General features: G+C 44.6%; 1 protein-coding gene across 1 annotated transcript in view; it reads left to right on the top strand.

The window, feature by feature from the left end:
* The window catches only part of Lrguk (leucine rich repeats and guanylate kinase domain containing), a 106,682-nt gene that overhangs the window by 43,758 nt on the left and 43,983 nt on the right, over positions 1 to 18,941 (top strand). Inside the window, exons 11-15 of the mRNA XM_032906791.1 lie at positions 2,452 to 2,571; positions 8,985 to 9,081; positions 12,740 to 12,853; positions 15,208 to 15,409; positions 18,091 to 18,186. Coding sequence (XP_032762682.1) covers positions 2,452 to 2,571; positions 8,985 to 9,081; positions 12,740 to 12,853; positions 15,208 to 15,409; positions 18,091 to 18,186 — 629 coding nt within the window. The remainder of the gene's footprint in view (positions 1 to 2,451; positions 2,572 to 8,984; positions 9,082 to 12,739; positions 12,854 to 15,207; positions 15,410 to 18,090; positions 18,187 to 18,941) is intronic.

Raw genomic sequence — 18,941 nt, 5'->3', positions numbered from 1 at the left:
TGAGTGGCCTGGTTGTCACTGATAGCTGCTGCTCTTCAGTGTGGCCAGCTTCCCAGAATCGCCTTGCACATGCTTCGCCCCAGTTCTGACACTAGGTCTTTCTTTAAGAGGCCTCGGCTTGGCTTGGTTGGCTAGGTTTGCCTTGGATGTAGTATGTGCTTTCATTTGTATTTGTTTTTACAATAGGGGACATTTTTGAATTGTCTAACATTTTTCTTGTTTGGTTGCTTTGATTTTTTTTTTGTTGTTGTTGTTTTGTTCATTTGCCTATTTTCTGTATTTGTCACTGTCTGTCATATTTTCTTTCTTGAAAATGTACTTTGATGGAGTCAGTAATGCACATGCAGTAGTGGGGAACAGTGCAGCCTTTCCCCATATTCCACCATGATGGTGCCCTGTACAGCCATTAGTCAGGTGCCAAAAACCAGGAGACTTGATGGAGGCCTTCTGAGTCCTCAGGCTTCTGCAGCCCCTCAGGCGCTCCTGTGGGTTCAGTTCCATCTGGTTCTATGCAGGTTCATCAGGACTCAGTCACTCAAACACCACTCTCAAGACTTAGCAGTGTCACCACAAGTGTCTCCTGTGTGCCTTTGGATAGCCAGAACCCCCTTCCCTCCTGGTCTCTCCTCTCCTCTCTGCCGTCTCTGGATCTACCCTCACTGTATAATATTCACTTCAAGATGATGATGTGTCGGGGCTGGAGAGATGGCTCAGTGGTTAAGAGCACTGGCTGCTCTTCCACAGGTCCTGAGTTCAATTCCCAGCAATTGCATGGTGGCTCACAACCATCTATAATGGAATTTGATGCCACACATATACATAAAATAAAAAATAATCTTATTAAAAAAAGTTGATGATATGTGTGGATCATACAGAGTAACTTGCCCAAACTGGCACCCTCCCACCCCATGCAGGATACCTTCCTGGAAATCCGTCCTTGTGATTGAATTCTTTTTCATTGCTAAGTAGCATTCCAGGGCATAGGTTTATCCGAATTAGTTTAACCATTCACATGTGAAAGGTTATTTAGGCTGACTCCAGTCTGGGCTGCCACTGCTGAAGAACTGTGAATACCACACGCAGGTGTCAGCACATGTCAGCTTGAGCCTGTCTGCTCCCAGTGCCTACCCAGGGCTGTTTGGAGGGTTCCTGACCTCAGATCTGTTAGATAGCACCCACTGTTCCTTGTCCTGCACGGGCTCCAGCACCAGACAGTCTGCATTTCCCTGGAGACACTTCTGTTATGAGTGTTTTCCATGGGCGTTTGTCCCATGCTTTCTCCATTTCTATGCCTATCCATAGAGATTAGAAATCTGCTATTTCCTGACCTGTGTAGAACTGGATCCACATCTCAGCTACTCCAACAGACATTTTATTTTAATCTGTTTTTGTGGTATGCTTCATGCTCAGGATGAGGACACTGTGTTGATCATTTCATTCATTGGTTGTTGTTGTTGTTGTTGTTGTTGTTGTTGTTGTTTAAAGACAGGGTCTCTTTATGCAACTCTGGCTGGCTTGGAATTTACTATGTAGCCCAAGCCGGCCTTCAAAGCACAAAGATCTTCCTTCCTCTGTCTCTGAATCTGTGCCGGGTTGAATGAGTGTGCCACTAGGCCAGCAAGAATTTTATCCGTTATTCTAGTCTTCCAGTCTAGAGTCATGTTCCAGCCCATCCTTTCCTTTGAGCAAGTCAGTCAGCCTTTCTTTACTCCAGTTTGTTAAATGAGGAACGGTAGAAACAGCCTCCTCAGCTCTTGTGGTAATTACATGAGGGGTGTGTGGAGAGTGTAGAGCAGTGCCTGGCATGCAGTGACTGCTCACGTGTGGCGTCTGTTGTTCCTCTGAAGCCTGCTTGGCATGCCTGTGTTCTGGGGCAGTAGATATGGATTCTAAACACTGCCCCCAGAATTCACGCACTTTGCTCATTGATAAGTTCTAAGAGGAATAGATTAGCAGTCAGGAACTAATGTGTCCTTCCATGTTTTTCCTTTAGAAAAGCTTGGTAAAGTAAATTGAGGTAAACTTGCATTTTTACATCATCATCACCATCATCATCATCATTATTATTATTATCTATCCTTTGAATGTTATTTTCCCCAATGGTTATATTTTATTTTATGTTGTATGTATGTATGCCCAAGTGCACGTATGTGTGCACCATGTGTGTGTAGGTGCCTATTAGGCCAGAAGAGGACGTCGGATTCCTATGGAACTGGAGCTCTAGTTGGTTATGAGCTGCTAGATGTAGGTGTTAAAACCAAGCCTGGGTCTTCTCACGAGAGCAGCAAGTGAAATTAAGCCCTGGTCTGTCTCTCCAGCCCTAAATGTCATTCTGGGCATATTATAATCTTGTTTCTGGAAAGTGGAACCGTCCTTGCTTGCATTCAGCAGTGAGGTGACTATGACTGTGAGGTGGCTAACAGGGGGCGTCTCTGCTGGGTCTCGTTGCAGCACTCTGCCGAGTCTGGACGCCCCTTATCCCATGCTCATACTGACTGGGCCTGAAGCTTGTGGGAAACGAGAACTTGCCCACCGCCTCTGCAGACAGTTTAGTACTTACTTCAGATACGGGTAAGTATGCCTGTTGGCATCTGAGTCTGACAGACCAAGGTGGTGATTCCATTAGAGAACAACTTATTGAACCAAAGAGTTTATTGGGGTTACTTACAGTAGCAGGGACAGCTCAAAAGCAGCTGCCTCACCAAAACCCATCTCAGCATGGAGATGACTCACAAAAGCTGGGACCCTGCAGCTCACAGCACCACTTCCAGCCCCCTCAGCAGGCCCTCAGCAGTCCTTACTGCATAGTTAACCTCAAGGAAATAGAGGCCTCAGGGAGCAGAGGTGGGAGGGGATGGGGTGGGTGGGGATTGGTGGACAGGGTCAGGTGGTGGTGATGGGAGCTGTGTTCATGAATCTTGTATCTGGAACTTTCTGGGATGCCAGGACTCCCTGTATCGTATTGAGCGTCCCTCTGGGATGGACTGTTTCAGCCAGGAGACATTGGCATACAGTACCTGCGAGGTCACAGTGTGGGTCACGCGGAGTTACTCTTACCTGGTGGTCTGTCTTCCTCGGACAGCCTTTCCCGAGCTGGGCCTGGAACACAGGCTGGCAACTCTGAGGTTCCTCGTCTCCTCTCCAGAGGCACATAGCAGCAGAGGGGGCAGCACGAGGGTCTCCTGTCCCTTCCCTCAGGTGACTCAACAAGCTCTAGGTCTCCTGTAGCAAATGGAGTAGATGAGGGTGGGGGCCGGTGGGGGGTTGTGGGGGTGCAAAACGGAGCAAAAGGAACCATCTGAGAAAACCAGCCCACTGGACTTGCAAGAGTTTTAGACGTTTCTGGAAATCACATTTAGAGTTGAACTGTGATCTTCTGACCCTTTCCTCTTTGGTCTTTATATGTGACAAAGGATTTACTTTGAAATTAGTGGTGTGTATGCCATCGAGTTGAATGTAACTACAAAGCTGTGTAGGCCAGTACGAAATGCTAGTTTCTAATGCCATTACAGAAAAGGTCCCTTCCTGAGGCTGTATGTGTTCAAACAGTGTACATACCATCTTTAAAAGGCCCATTTATCTAGATACTTAAAATTACAGCACACATTTGGGCATTCTAGACACAAATACTATAGAATAGAAATACCACAAAGTTATAAAAATGAGCTAAAAGTTAGTACTAGCGTTAAAAGCTTAGCGGCCAATATGTTCCGTGGGGACACCCAATCAGCTTTCAAAGACAAGCCGGACACAGTGTGTGGAAGGTCAAGTAAGAGATCAAGGGACGCACTGACCATTGTGCCACGGTATACATTTGGAACCTCTTAGCAAACCAAAGCCACCTAGGGAACCAGGTCTTTCTCTCATCCCTGTCATGTCTGTGGCAGCATCTGGCAATAGTTGGCCTGGACCTTTTCATTTATTGCTGCTCTTGCCACAGCATGTTTGCTGTGATGTGCTTTGGAAATGTTTATTGACTTTCCATCAAGATTTCTGATCCAGACTGCTCCGATGCTCTTATCTGCTCAACTACTCATTCCCACCAGTTCCACGTGTTAAACAAGTTAAAATGCTTACCCATCCTGATTCGATTGTTTCACTTAGTGTCTTTTTCTAAGCCCAGGTAGACGAGTGGCCACCTTAGCCTTGTTCACCAGTGAGTTCTCAGTGTCTAACATATGACCAGGTACTTAGAACATGTGTAATAAATATTTATTACATGAATGACTAATTGAATAAATGGACTGCTAAGTTAGTGGCCATGTCTGCAAATTTAGCTGAAATGACAGCGACAGGAAGTTTTGATGGCCTTCCTGATGGCTCTGTGGAGAAATGGATAGATGGATTCATTCATTCATTCATTCATTCATTCATTCAATCTTTACTGAGTTGCTCCCATGTTCTAGTCCCTGATGACACAGTGAGAGACTGCTGACGTCTTTCCTTTGTCAGTGTATAGCCTGGTAAGGAGTTGCTGCCTTAAAACATGGACTGTGTGGCATTTGTGCAGGTGTGAGGTGGCAAATCCCACAGAATGAGCTTCATGGCTGTTCTGGGGCGGCCACTGATTCCCCCCTTCTGACTGTGCTACCAGTTGTTCCACCCCCTCCCCCTTCACCCCCCACCTCAGAGGGGCAGAAGTAGGTCCACCCACCGGTCTCAGCCAGGCCCGTCCTGTGGCGGGTCGTTCTCAGCTCCACCAGGGTCTGGGTCAGAGACCTTGTCCTTGGGCCACAAAGAAGAAGAGCATTAGGTAGCTAGTGGCTTCATCCGTGGAGAAGGCTAAGCTAGGCCTGCCACTTTGATTAACACCAAAAGTAAACCGAAGCACATCTTAAGAGATAAGCCATTCCTTTGCAGTTTCCTCTTAATGTTCCTTATCCCACATAGATTGTAGATTTTTAATTAAATGAAAGAAGGCACAGATACAATCTCACCGCAACATTTTCCCGGCTACTTACTCAACTCTTCTCTCTTATTTATTTTCTTCTCTTTGGTGTTTTTCTCCTTATAATTACATGCACCATGATCAAGGCAATGAGTGAAATTCTCACATGCCGACTTGCATGCACAGATACATGAAGAAAGAGCATGATTCCGTGATATACCCAACAGTGGTGGACGGCGTGTTCTGTGATACTAGGCTTTGCTTTTACTGCTGCTTCTTGGTGTAGAACCAGGTTAGATGCCGTTTCTTTACGTATAGTTACTGGTGGCCTAGAGATAAGAAAGTACTGCTCTCAACGTCTATTTCTTACTCCATATTACCATACGAGCCGTGACTGGAAACGTGTTGGATAAAGAAGGCCCCACCAAGACATCTTCCAGGCTTAACTCCAGTCATGTGACCTGAAGCATCCTGAAAGACAGACTGTTCTTTCCTCCATCTCTGTTTTATAATAATAATCTCTACTGCTTTTTCTGATACTGACTACTACATGTGTTTTTATTTTTAGCATTAAAATAAAAATGTCTTTATTTTAGCTGTTTGGCTGCATGAGATAGCTAAAGTTCAGTTTAGCTGAACGAGAGAGCCTAAGGCCATTTTTCTTTGATGCATCCCTTTCTACGACTGTAACAGCCTTGTAGCATGTCTCCTTGACTTATTCAGTAATACAGGATGGCCATGGTCCAGGCACCAATGATAAAACTGAAACGAGCAAATATGGGCCCCATCCTTCTGGCTTCATAAAACAATGCATGTTGGATGGGATTTACGCAGGAAATGCTCTCTAACAAGAGACCTGGCAGAGTTCTGTTACCAGGGAAGAGCCCACGACAGCATGGTAGGATGTAGGGTCTGATGGAGACACTGCCCTAGTGAGGCATAGACACTTTGTTAAGAGAGAGGACACACTGTTGAACAACTCTGAAGGCTAAACTTGAAAGTAGGAAGGTGGGCAGACAAAAGACTAGGCTAGGAAGGTAGACAGACGTCTGGTCACCGTGAGTGTCTAAGCAGGGAGCAGGATGTTACCATCTGTGCTTTAACAAAGGTGCCAGGTGGGCAGTTTGGGACAAGGCTTAGGGAAGGAACACTGGAGACAGGGAGATGGGTTACAATAAAGTGGGCAGGTGATGCTGGCACGAGCCAGGCAGTCTCTACTCACCAGAACATGAGCATAGGGGTGGCTCCCTGGAGTCCCTTGTGTTCATGATCCCTTCAACTGTGTCCAGCAGTTTCCTGATGCCCTGGGTGTGCAGACAAGCACCTGGGCTTCCGTGGCTACACATTGAGAGAAATCACAACAATACGACATATTACCGTGGACTGAATCATGGGCTCAGCCAAGCTCTGCCTGAATTAGCACAGGACTCACTGTCCTGCTCATGGTTTCCTGAGGCACTCAAGTCCAGAACTAAGGTTCTAAAGCTATGCTTGAGTCTCACTGGGACAGTCTACTTCCCCAACTACCTCCCCATTCTTTCTTCTTAGATGGCTTTTCTTCCTTTCACCTTGCCCTGGACACTTTAGAATGCCATTCGTAGGGATGGCCGTCCAGATTTCCTTCCTTCCCACAGTGTCCTTTCCAGGGACATGGTTTGTTAGCAGGTCGATGACCGCCCTCTCTGGAATGCCAAAGTTCCCCTCGGTCCTTTATAGCCAGAGATGCAGTTCCTCCTCAGTGTCCTGCTTAGTCCTTTGGTGGCAAAGTGAAACTAACAGGGAGTCTGGCTCCCATCTGAAGCCATGATTTAACCATGCACCAGGATTTCACTAGTAAATTAATTAGCAAGCAATAAAGTCATAGAAATATGTGTGCGGAGGAGTGGGCAGATGCTGACAGGGCGCCCCAAAGAAAGCCACTTGAGGTAAAGTTGCTGCTGCTTTTCCTAAGTGAGCTTGGTGAAACATTGTGATAGATTCCCTTTTCAGGGTGCTCACACACACACACACACACACACACACACACACACACACACACACACACACACACACACACAGTGAAGGTCTCTCTATGTAGAAATCGGATGACAGCTTGGAAAGCCCACAGGTCACCGTAGGTCTTTCTTAATAGAAGGTCCCAGCGCTTCTGCAAGTCTGTCAGCCCCATCTCCACGCCACTGAAGCCGTCTCCTTGTTTACCTGCCCACGTGCTTCAAATTGCTTCTTTGCTTAGCCTCTGTTTAGAAACTCTTCAAAACTCCCTGCCACTCAATCCCTTTGTTGGGAGATGTAAATTCAATGTAGCGTGTCAAGACTTTGCTGAAGGAGCACAGCCACGGATGCCAGGCCACAGCTTTATCTTCCTGACTGTCAGGGACACCAATAGACAGAGGGTCCCAGGTCTCTGCCCAGGCACGGGGGAAATGCCCACGCATTCCAACAACAAAACAAATGTCACCGTGTTTTGGACGTGTTCTCTTCTGGCATCTACTGTATAAACGTAACATTGAGACCTGAAACTTTCCTGGTGCGTTTATTTCTTGAGTGTAATAGAAAGGGAGCAGTCATATGAATTTTAAAGACCCGTGGCCTTGACTTTCGAGGCTTAGCTTCGTACCTCCTGATTGGTGTGTCATCACAGAGGTTGACTGGAGTCATCCTGGTGTAGCTGCTTAGCTCTGTGTATAAATGCTGTGCTCAGTTGATCATCTGCAAAATAAGAAACAGTACCTGCTCTGTGGTCTTCTTTTCTCTTTCTGTTGTAAAGGAATTAGCATGCCAAGCATCCAGCAACTCTCCACTCCTATTTTAGAGCTACTAGGTAATCTAAAATTCAGTTTAATTCCCAGGACTTACTACTTGCAATGCAGAAGGCTATGAGATCTAGAGTCTTGGGGAGTTGAGAACTTTGTGTTCTGGTCCTGGGGCCATCATCAGCCTGCAGGGTGACCTTGGGCAGGTCACCTTTATAATGGTGAGCTTCACAGCTGTGCACCTCACGCCTTTCATTTTCCCTTGATGTCACAGTAAGTTTAGCGAATGCCTGCCGTGTGCCAGGTATTGGGATTGCAAGGACAAGAGGACAAAGGTCTTCCAGCTATATATTGTGCTGGGAAGACAGGAAAGATTATGAAAGAAGGTTTCAGAGTAAGGGTGTGTGTGTGTGTGTGTGTGTGTGTGTGTGTGTGTGTGTGTGTGTGTGTCTGTGTGTGTGTCTGTGTGTGTGTGTGTGTGTGTGTGTCTGTGTGTGTCTGTGTGTCTGTGTGTCTGTGTGTGTGTGTCTGTGTGTCTGTGTGTCTGTGTGTGTGTCTGTGTGTCTCTGTGTCTGTGTGTGTCTGTGTGTGTGTGTGTGTGTGTGTGCGTGTGTGTGTCTGCGCACATGCACATGTGTGGTTACAGATGCTATCTCAAGACAGTAGATAGCTAAGGCTTCTAGAGTTAAGAATTCATTCAGCACTAGAACTGTGTGTTCCCACAGAGGCTTGTGCATAATTCTAGTATAAAACCACAGTTCAGGAAGAAGGAGGTGTCTCTGCCCTCAAGTGGAGGAAGAAGTGGGCCCTGGGCAAGCAGTTGGGAATACAGATGGTGCAGGCTGAGGCTATGGGAGTGTGAGTACCTGCATGCTATTCCAGAGGAGCTTAGGAGAGGCATTTGGATGGCGCTTAAGCAGTCCTGACAAAGAAGTGCCCATGTGTGTGGAGAGGGGAGAGGAGCCTACAGAAAATGCTCATAGATCAGAGAGAATGTGAAAGCAATCGATGTTATTCTTCTTCAACTGTCATTACATGGTGGCAAGGGGGGTGACTCAGAAAGCAATAAATAACATAAGTAAAAATTGGATATCGATGAACCAAAATTTGTATAATCCTCATAGATTATAGTGATTAACTATAGTCTAACACTTCTAAGGCGCACTGTTTTCACAATTACATTATTTTATGATTTATGATCTGTGGGTCGATTTCATTTTTAAAACATTCTTCACAATGAAAGCGTTTCCATTGTGACTTTCAAGTTCGTGAAAATTGACTGAGCTCTCTGTTTCTATGACTTCAGGGCCTGTCACATGAGCTCTCTGTTTCTATGACTTCAGGGCCTGTCACACCACAAGACCGCCTTACTTTGGTGAAGGGAATCGAGTTGATTATCACTTTGTTTCCCAAGAGGTTTTTGATGAAATGCTGAGCATGGTAAGGCTGCTCCCCGTTTTTTTTTGTTTGTTTGTTTGTTTTTTTGTTTTTTTTGTTTGTTTCGTTTTGTTGTTTGTTTTGGTTTTGGTTTGTTTTTATCACATAACAAATACATGTTCTTTGTCAGGAATCTAAGGAAACAGTGGTTTCTAAAATGGTAAATACGAAATGTTTTGCACTTTCTAAATCTATTCAGTTGAGGTGAGCTCATTGTTGAGGGTGGAACACAATCCTTTGGCCTCAAATGCATTTTCTTAAACGCTTGCTTCTTCTTGGCCTTCACCTGGAAGGGACTCCTCACCACTTGGGTGTGTTTCATTGTAAGTACACACGAATGCAGTACACACCCACTTCCAACCTTGGTACCCAGAAAGCATCTCCACTCACCGTAACTCCTGGTGCTTTTCCTACACCACAGCTTGTAGTGTTGCCTACACCTCAGTCGTCCCTGTCACCGTCGAAGCCCCTGCCACTGTATCCACTTCTACAACTTAACCAGTGAAGGACCAGTCTTTCTCTGTGCCATGAGCAGCCAGCATTCAGCCAGGAGTACTATATCCCCCTCTCTTTTCTCCCCCCCTTCTTTCTCTGTCTTCACCCTAAAGCAGCAGACCTTCTTAAACCTCCATTGTGCACAATCATGGGCCGCCTAAGCATTGGCTGTGCAGTTGCACTAGCTTGGTTTTGCACAGATGTCTACTGCGGTACGTGTCCTTAGGGCTCATCTTGTACCCACAGAGACAAGCGTGTGAGCAAGTCCCACACTCCCAGGCAGCTCTCCCCATAACCTTATCAAAAGGACATCTTGGACATCATAAGCCTTTTCTCTATATGTTGACAGGTCTGCTTGATTTATTAAGAGTTTTCTAGAAGTTTGTATTTCTAACAGCCTTTAAAAGAGATCTGAGGTGTGTCTTCATTGTACTAAGAAGCATTTTTTTTCAGAGCTCTAGGATGGAATCTACCTCCATTCCACGGTGGATGTTAAATTCTGCTGTCAGAGTGGGGCAGTTTTCTCTGGGAGTTTGGTTTATCTGTTCTCCACCCGCACCTCCTGCTCCCTGATGTTCATAGCTTTATCAGGCCTATAGTCAAGTTCGTCCGTTTCAGTCCCCAGCCTAAGAAATGGTTGCACTTCTAGGCTATATCTAGCTTTACAGTTTATGCTCCAGAGAAATCCCCGTGTATTTGAGAAGTACTCATTTCTCCTGTCTCTGCCCAACATGTGTTACTCCGATGTAATTTTCATCAGAGTTTCCCCTCTAATCTCCTTTTCTTTGGCGGGTGACGCTGTTTCGTGAAGAGAGCTAAGCCAGACAGAGTCATAAATTCATGATACACTGTCAGCCTCCTGACCATGCCCACACTCTCAGCCTTCTGCACGTAGACCACCCCTACCACGCACCACATGCCCGGACAGCCTGGCTCTCCTCAGCAGACACTGTGGCCTCTCCACCCCCAGACACCTACTGTGAGCAGGCCACTAAGATAGAGGAAACATATGGACCTCCTCCCTCTCCCATGTTCGCGTGTCTCCTCAACCAACACTTTCCTCCAGTCAGCGAAGCATTCTCAGTCCACAGATAGCTACGGCAGCCCTTTATACAGGAACCACGCTTAGTCACTCTCCGGCGGAAATGCCCCCACTGGAGGCTTCTGTTGTGTGACCATTGCTACTTATTAGGAACCCCTCATGCACAAGGAGTGTTCCTGGCCACAGCTGGAGAACTGCATCCTCTAAGGCTTAACAAATCAGCTGAATGAGATCTCTTTCATATTATATGCACAATGCACGGTCTCTTCCAACCATGCATGCTTCCAGAAAATCCGCAGAGGAAGTAAACAATCATATCTGAAAAATAATTCAGATATGTATAGAGTGTTAGAGCTCTTCAGAGAAAGAGAACCAGTAAATGTGTGTATGTGTGTCTGTATAATCTCCTTTACACTCACATACATATATATATATATATATATATATACACACATACACATATAGTCACACATGTGCATGCACACACACAAAGACACACACACATATTTATACACATACATATATGTGGAAATAGAGATTGCTTTATTAGAAGTATCACATGGTTGAGGAGATTGACAAGCCAGAACCTTCTGTGTGGGCGGGCAAGCTGGATACTTAGGAGATCCCACAGTAAACATTCAAGTTCCATTCAAGTCTTAAGGGGTTATACGCAGCCCAGCCACACTCCAGGGCAGTCTGCTCCTTCCAGCTTCACCAGTTTTAATGTTCATTTCACCCTGAGTCACTCTCCAAGTTGACCCATGAACCATCAGACATGGTAACTGCACTAAAACTCATGGCTACATTGCCCACATTCATAGACATACATGTTTAAATGCATACATATGGAAAAGAATCAGAACTTTTTTTTCAAAGAACAAAAAAATTATGAGATTGAAAGAATAAAAAATTAAGGGCACGTGTTGGTAGGTTTTTTAACTTTAATTGTAATGATTTTCCTCATCAACCCCAGCACACATAATCCCCAGAAACCCACCCAACCCCAAAAGGCACTCTGTATCTCCTGCCAAAACTCTCTCCTCTGGCAGATAGCCAGTCTGTCCTCTACACAGATCTGCAGAACCCTGGAGGCAGGAGGGTAGCAAGAGACTACGGGGCTGCTGCGAGCGACGGCAGCACTGCACTCCCAACTGCTCGCTGTTTTTAATGATGCTCCGCCATTTGATGGGGTTGGGTGCACCCCTGAACATTATTTATTCCAAAGTCATGCATTTCAGAAGGCACATTTACCAAAGTCAGCCACGTTTTTATTACTTCTCCTGTTATCAGCTTGCCAGTTTAGGGTAGGCCTAATGGATTCCTGAATATATCGTCAAGGGAAAAGTCACAATTTGAGGGGTGTGTTTTTTAACCTACATTTTCCTTTCTTTTTGTAAGGAATACAGCTGACACAGGAAATGGGCCTCCAGAATATACAAAGAGGGTGGTATTTAGTTTAAATGACTATAGGGCAGGCAAGAATTCTATTGTCTAACTTTTGGTGTACTTTCAATAAAAAGTCATCTTTGCAAGGAAAACCAGGCTCGGTCTGGGTCTATTTTTCTTCATTCCTTTGTCCCTTCATTTCTTCCTTTGTTTGTTCCTTCCTTTGTCTGTCCTTCCTTCCTTCCTTCCTTCCTTCCTTCCTTCCTCCCAAGCTTTTAGGATGTCAACAGCCTTCAGGATTACCCATTCCTCATGGCTTATCTTGAAAAGCAAGGAATTTAGGATTGGGATCCTTGTCTGAAGGCCTGGGATGCTGGCATGGCTGCAAGGAGAGGGGGAGCCATTAGTTTTACTCTCTCTATGAGGAAGGTTTGTGGTGGGAATTTGGCAGGAAATTGTTAAGCAAGCACCATAACCTGATCTACCAGAAGCTTCCACACATATCCCTCCGCAAACATCTTATCAGTAGACTATTTGAGTAAACCTTCTTTTCATAGGTAGACTTCTGAAAACCCATCAGAGCTTAGCTGTTCCACCATCCCACGGCCCTGTCGCTCTTCTGCACCTCTTAACAACTTTTCAGTTCTGTAGAATTACATGAGAGTAAGACGTTAAGTGACTTAGTCATTACATTACAGCAACTGTTGTGTGCAAACCTTTGCCTTTTTCTAATTCCAGGGGAAATTTATTTTAACATTTAATTATGGCAATCACAATTATGGATTAAATAGGGACACTGTAGAAGGTATTGCAAGAGATGGATTAGCAAGCTGCATCCATATGGAATTAGAAGTAAGTATTTTTTCATTCAACTGTGAGTGTATGCGTGCGTGCATGTGTGTGTGTGTGTGTGTGTGTGTGTGTGTGTGTGTGTGTGTTGAATGTCTGAAGTTGGGGCTACAATATCCGGGTAACATACTGCTGTGCACAAGAGAAATGCTACAGAAACGTCAAGCATTAAGTTGCTTGTCACTGTGGGGTAAGACCCGTGAAAGTTAAGTGACAAGATTTAGATCACAGCCCCTTTCAAGATGTGTTCTCTCCCATTTCCTCAGTAAAGTACCCCTTTGTCATCACAGTGTGTCTCTGTTTAAACGAAGTGGGTACAGGCGTGGGCAGCTCCCTGTCCCCTGAGTGTGCCACCCTGAGTGGTCACCCTGCCGTCATTCTCCAAAGAGCTGTGTGGGTGGTTCTGTCGATTGACTCTGAGTGTTCACTGGATGCAACACCTTCATTTATACTTCTGGCAAGTTAGACTTGCAGATTTTCAGATTTTTGTCCCTCCCCTGTGTACCAGCTACCCCCAACATCCTTCTCAAATTAGATCGTATAGACATTTTCCCAAAATTGTGAACTAGAGGAAACCCTTGAATTTCCCACCCACTTTCTTGAAGAACATTAACTCAACTAAACAAACCAGGTCTTTTAAAAATTGCTTTTGCTAAGCAATATAGCTCTTCTAATCAGACAATGAATTTAATCAAAACAGACGTAAAGCGTAACCTGACATGGCTGTTCTTTCCCGTTGACTGAACGCTTGCTTCATTAACTTGCTTCATTCTCCTTTGTCATGCCACAGAGGAGGAGATGGCGGCCCCTTTGGCTCACTGCCCTGCCTCAGTAGAGCTGGGCACACTTCCTTCAGCCTTTACCTTTCTCCATCAGTCTTCTTTACTCCTTTTTAAATTATTATTTTAAAAGATCGCTTCTAAAAAGTGTCATCCTTGGATAGAGAAACAAAACCTCATGCACGTTTGATTGCGGCCACACTCCGTCCTTTCGCATCCCCCTTTTCTGTCTCAACAGTTTCTTGAGTGATGGCTCCTGTTCCCCGTTTTTTGTTTTTGTTTTTGTTTTCTCCCTGAGAGCTTACTCCTCCTCATTTCCTGGAGGTCAAGTCTATAAACTGTTTTATTTTCCCCACTCCTCTCCAGCTGAGGTGTCTTTTTCCAGACTGCCCTTGTCACCGGCTTTTAAAAGCAGCCTGTGTTTCTTCCCACTGAATCGTTAAAGCAACGATTTTGAGCTTGAGTTAAACTGATGATGTTAGAGCTGATTCGAAAGGACTTCACAATCCACTGGGAACAACTCTCCCCCTTTCCCCAAGAGGGAACTCATGCCCGGGGAGTTTCAGGGATGTGTGCAGAGTGCTTAGGAACTACAGAGCTGAATCACAATCCAGACCTCCCAGGTTACAGACCACATCCTTTCACCCTGTGGTCACCTGCTTTAGCAGGGTATGCTATCCCCTTCTGGATGGAGGCTGTAACATGTGGAACCACAAGGTTGGTTTTTTTGTTTGTTTCCTTGTTTGTTTGATAATTACTACAACCAGTCTTTAAATTTTGCATCTGTGAATGGAGAAAATGTTGAAGGCAGAAGCTCTGGCCCCAAGATGGTGGAGGCCGATACTTTGCCTAACAGTAGAAGCAAGGTGGCTATGGTGGTTCCAACAGGTTCCAGCTAAGGTGGTGGCAGGAGGCTCTCCCCAGACCCAGAGAAGTGACAGGTGACATAGATGTGTGAACTTAGCCAATCACAGTGGTAGCAGGGTCTAGCCCACGTGAAGACACGTTTCAGACAACACTCAATCATGTTTGGCACCCCTTTCCCCAACTCCCCCCAAGTTCAGGACTGTATTTGTGACTGTAGTTGTCAGATCATGGTGCTAAATTGTATCTATCTCTAACTCTACCTATCTATCCAGTGGTACCAAGAAAATGGACAGCAGAAGGGTACCATGGGAATGCTTTTTCCCTGGGAAGAGCTCTGTCTTCCCGTGCTTCAAGGATGCCTGTTGAAATATGAATCAAATTACTTCTCTGTAATAAAATGGAAATACTGCCCTAGTTTATGCCCGATAATTTTCTTTCTTTTTTTTTTTTAACAGCCACATTCATTAGAACGATTAATTTGAGGACAACCAGGTGGAAAGAACTGTTATAGTTCCTATGATAATTTAATATTCGATGAAGAGAGAAAAGTAATCCAGCCTTGAAATATTTATAGGGAAATAGCACCTGATTGTACAGATGAAATGTGTTCTTGAATGTGATACCGTGTGGTGCCCTTGAGTTGTCACATGTCCCCACGGTGATGCCCACAGTGGGCCAGCTGTTTCTGACTTACATTCTTTAAACACCTAGGGTATAAGAAGTTTGAAATATTCCTATTTTGAGCCTCGATATATCTTGGTGGTGCCTATGGACAAGGAAAAATATGAGGGATACTTGCGAAGAAAGGGATTGTTCAGTCGCGCAGAAATCGAAATCGCTGTCTCCAGGGTGGACCTTTATGTTAAAGTTAACCGGAAATTTCCAGGATATTTTGATGCAGTAATCAATGCAGGTCAGTAGTGCCCAGCGGAGGTTTATTTATTTATTTTTAATGTTTTCATGTTTGAAGTATATGATCACTGCTGTATTAGTCAGGGTTTTCTAGAGTCACAGAACTTATGGAATGTCTCTATATATTGAGGGAATTTATTGTAATGACTCAGTCTTTAGTCCAACTAACCCAGCAATGGGAAGTCCAAGAGTCCAGTAGTTGCTCAGTCCCATGATTCAGCTGCTCTTCTGCAAAGCTGGAATCCTGAAGAGGTAGGTTCCTACAGGTGTGCTGACAGGAAGTGCAAGCAGGAGAAGAAGAGTGAATCTTCTTTCTTCCAGTGTCCTTATGTGGCCCAGATTAAAGGTGTGTGCCACCGTTCCTGGATTTGGAACTTGCTTTGCCCCAGGCTGGCCTTGAACTCAGTTATCTGCTTACCTCAATCTCTTGGGATTAAAGGCGGGTACTATTTTACCCTGGGCCTAATTTTCATGGCCACTATGCCTCAAGGTCTCCAAGTCAAGATCCAGGTCAGAAGCCTGTATCTTCCAGCCTCAAGATCTGAATCACAGGTGTGCCCTCCATTTCTGGAATGTAGTTCATTCCAGATGTACTCGAGTGGGCATCCAGGAATAACCATCGCAACAGCATTTCCAGTTTATGTCATGGAAAGAAAATTCTTAGGAAACAGAGACATCTGTTGTAATTACAAGCTGCAAAAATCTGCAGAAGTGGGTAAGAAGTTTCCCACTATTTCCATCAGAGGTTAAGTTTTCTTAGCCCATAGGGCTGTGACTAAAAAATAAAAAAATAAAAATAAAATATAAACAAAAAAACAACAGCAACAAAAAATGTGGACATAGATTTCCTCCCCTGGGGACACTGTGAGGACAAAGACAGATAATAATACCTCACTTGAAATATATAAACATTTAAAGGCACATGAAGCTCAGGTAATGTCATTGTAACCTATCTCTACAAAGAATCATGACTGCTGAAAAATACTGAAAATGTAAAAGTATCTGGATAAAACAGTTTAAAAAAACTACCTTAGAATAAAGTGTGTCTTTTTTTTTTAACTCAGATATTTTTAAATGTTATCAGAACAAACAAATAATGCATGTTTGAAGTGAAGGATGTGATAGTTTGATTAAATTAAAATTTGATCATAAGTACATCGTATTTATGTGTTGAAACCATAATGTTCCATAAATATGTATAGTTATGGCACAGTTATATCAAATGAAAAATTAAAGATAAAAATGGCCACTAATTTGGAGCAGAAGCAAGAAAGATAAATTATTGAAATATAGAACTTTCTATATACTTTTAATTATATCACTTCATACATCCGTGAAGGAAGGTAAGCACTCTGTATAGATAAGGAGATACCTTGGAGCTATAAGGTGGCTCAGAGGTAAAGGTCCTTTGCTGCCAAGCCTGGTGACCTGGGTTCAGTCTGTTATGTTGTGTGATGACAGACAAAAGAAGAGAACTGACAGGTTTTTGTTTCATTTTTTTTCTTTTTTAAGACAGGGTTTCTCTAGGTAGCCCTGGAACCTACTCTGTAGACCAGGCTGGCCTCAAACTCAGAGATCCAGCTGACTCTACCTACCAAGTGCTGGGACTGAAGGCATGTGCCACCCCTACTCAGTGAAAATTGACTTCTTTAAGTTGTCCTCTGACTGCCACATGTGTCCCCTCCAACAAAGACATAAATACAGTAGTTAAAGGGCGGGGGCTGGCAATGGTTGCTGCATGCCTCATAGTCCCAGTACTCAGGAGGCATATGGGAGCCAAACTTGGTCTGCATAGAGCGTTCAAGGATAGCCAGCGTTTTACAGTGACACTCTTTTTTCAAAATAAATAAGTAAAATTTAAATTAATAAGTTAATTCTGAATAGCCTTTTGGTGAGATGCTGGGTAGAAAGGGAGACATTACATTGAGCCATATGATATCGCTAATAATCAACTATTATGCAAATGACAATTGTGTATGGTTCGTTTGATCGTTTTCACAAGCCTCTAAATTGTGTTAACCTATGGCTTATCTATATTGGTTTTATACTGCTGCATACAAATGCTGTCAGTTAATGCCTAACCCAGAGTCTGCTCAGCCAGTTAGGTCAGCATAATAGGGCTCCGTTATGTGCTAAGATTAAGGCTCTGGGGAAAAGCTTAGCTCCCAATTACCCTCTCTTTGGCAGAATACGGCTCCTTGAGGGCCTGAGCTCCTACTTCCTGGCTGGCTGCCTGAGAAAGGCTGTGCATGGCTCCTCCATGTTCTTTAGTCTTATCTGTACGGTGCTGGCCATCTTCTAGTCAGCAAAGAGCACGCTGAGTGTCTGACCTTTATTCTGTCACCAACTAGACAAATCTGTCCTTCCACAGCTGTGATCCGAGCGAAGCACCTGGATAATCTCCCTTTACTGCACTGTTAGTAACCTTAACTCTACCACACATCCCTTTTGTGCATAGTGTAAAATATTCATGAGCATGAGTGCTTCTCTCCTCCGTAGGTTCTGCCCACACTTGAGGTGGGAAGGTTAGAGGAGATGGAAATGTTGTGAAAGTCATCTTAGGATCGTATCCTACCCAACAGCAATAGAATGAAGTGTAGTGACCAAGTCAGTTCACTCGCCATTGAACACAGTGTTTGGACATGATCGTAGCACATTAAAATGCTCTGTTGTTTGTTGTAGATGACCTGGACATTGCCTACCAAAAGCTCAGTGAGCTCATTAGAGAGTACCTGGGGTTGACTGAGACAGCCAAGAAGGGCTTGTCTCCAACTGCAGGTTTGTAACCTCTCTCCTTTCTACCAAGTTGATTTTCCGTGGACAGTAGATAAAGCAGCCCTGATCTTATTTGGTTACTCATTGGCTGGGCTCATGCTGGCTCACAGAATTTAATTCCTACACTTTTTCCCTGAGGTATATGAATCAGCCCTTTGAGTCTATTGGCTATGCCTGTCTCCATGGCTGTAGTGGGCCCCTCGCCCACCCACTGCAGACAGACACTAGACAGCGAGCTGGTCCTGTGGTTCAGAACTGAGCCTTCCAGAAACCTATGCCCTTATGGGAGTGGCGTACTGAACCACCAAGACTGTTAGCTTGAGAGTTTCCTTACACTGGACAGAACCTGTGGTCAGGGTAGGGTGGAGGAGGGGCTAACCCTGCTGCTCACTTGGCCAAGCTACTTAGCTGTCGTAGGCTTCAGTTTCTTGTCCTGAAAAGCAGATACTACATTTCCCTCCTGCCTTGTGGGTCCTGAGCGGCAAATGCTGAGGGGCATTCGAGGGCATTGACTTGAAATCCAGGAATTCTAAGCCTAGGAATCTCAGGACATGACTATTTTGAGATGTGTTTGAACTGCTTGTCCCTCAAGTTTGTCTCTCCCCCACTTGAATGGCGACCTAACTAAAAAGTGTCTGGAGACAATAGAACCTTGTGCTAAAATGCTGTAGCTGCTGCGAAAGTTTAATGGTATGCAAGTTCCTCAAAAACAAACATGACAGCATCCATGTGATCCAGCTGTTCCACTTCTGGATAAA

This window comes from Rattus rattus, chromosome 6, assembly GCF_011064425.1.
Source record: "Rattus rattus isolate New Zealand chromosome 6, Rrattus_CSIRO_v1, whole genome shotgun sequence".
In the NCBI taxonomy this organism is placed as follows: Eukaryota; Metazoa; Chordata; class Mammalia; order Rodentia; family Muridae; genus Rattus; species Rattus rattus.
The sequence above is the reverse complement of the archived record's forward strand: the minus strand, read 5'-3'. Positions and strand labels throughout refer to the sequence as shown.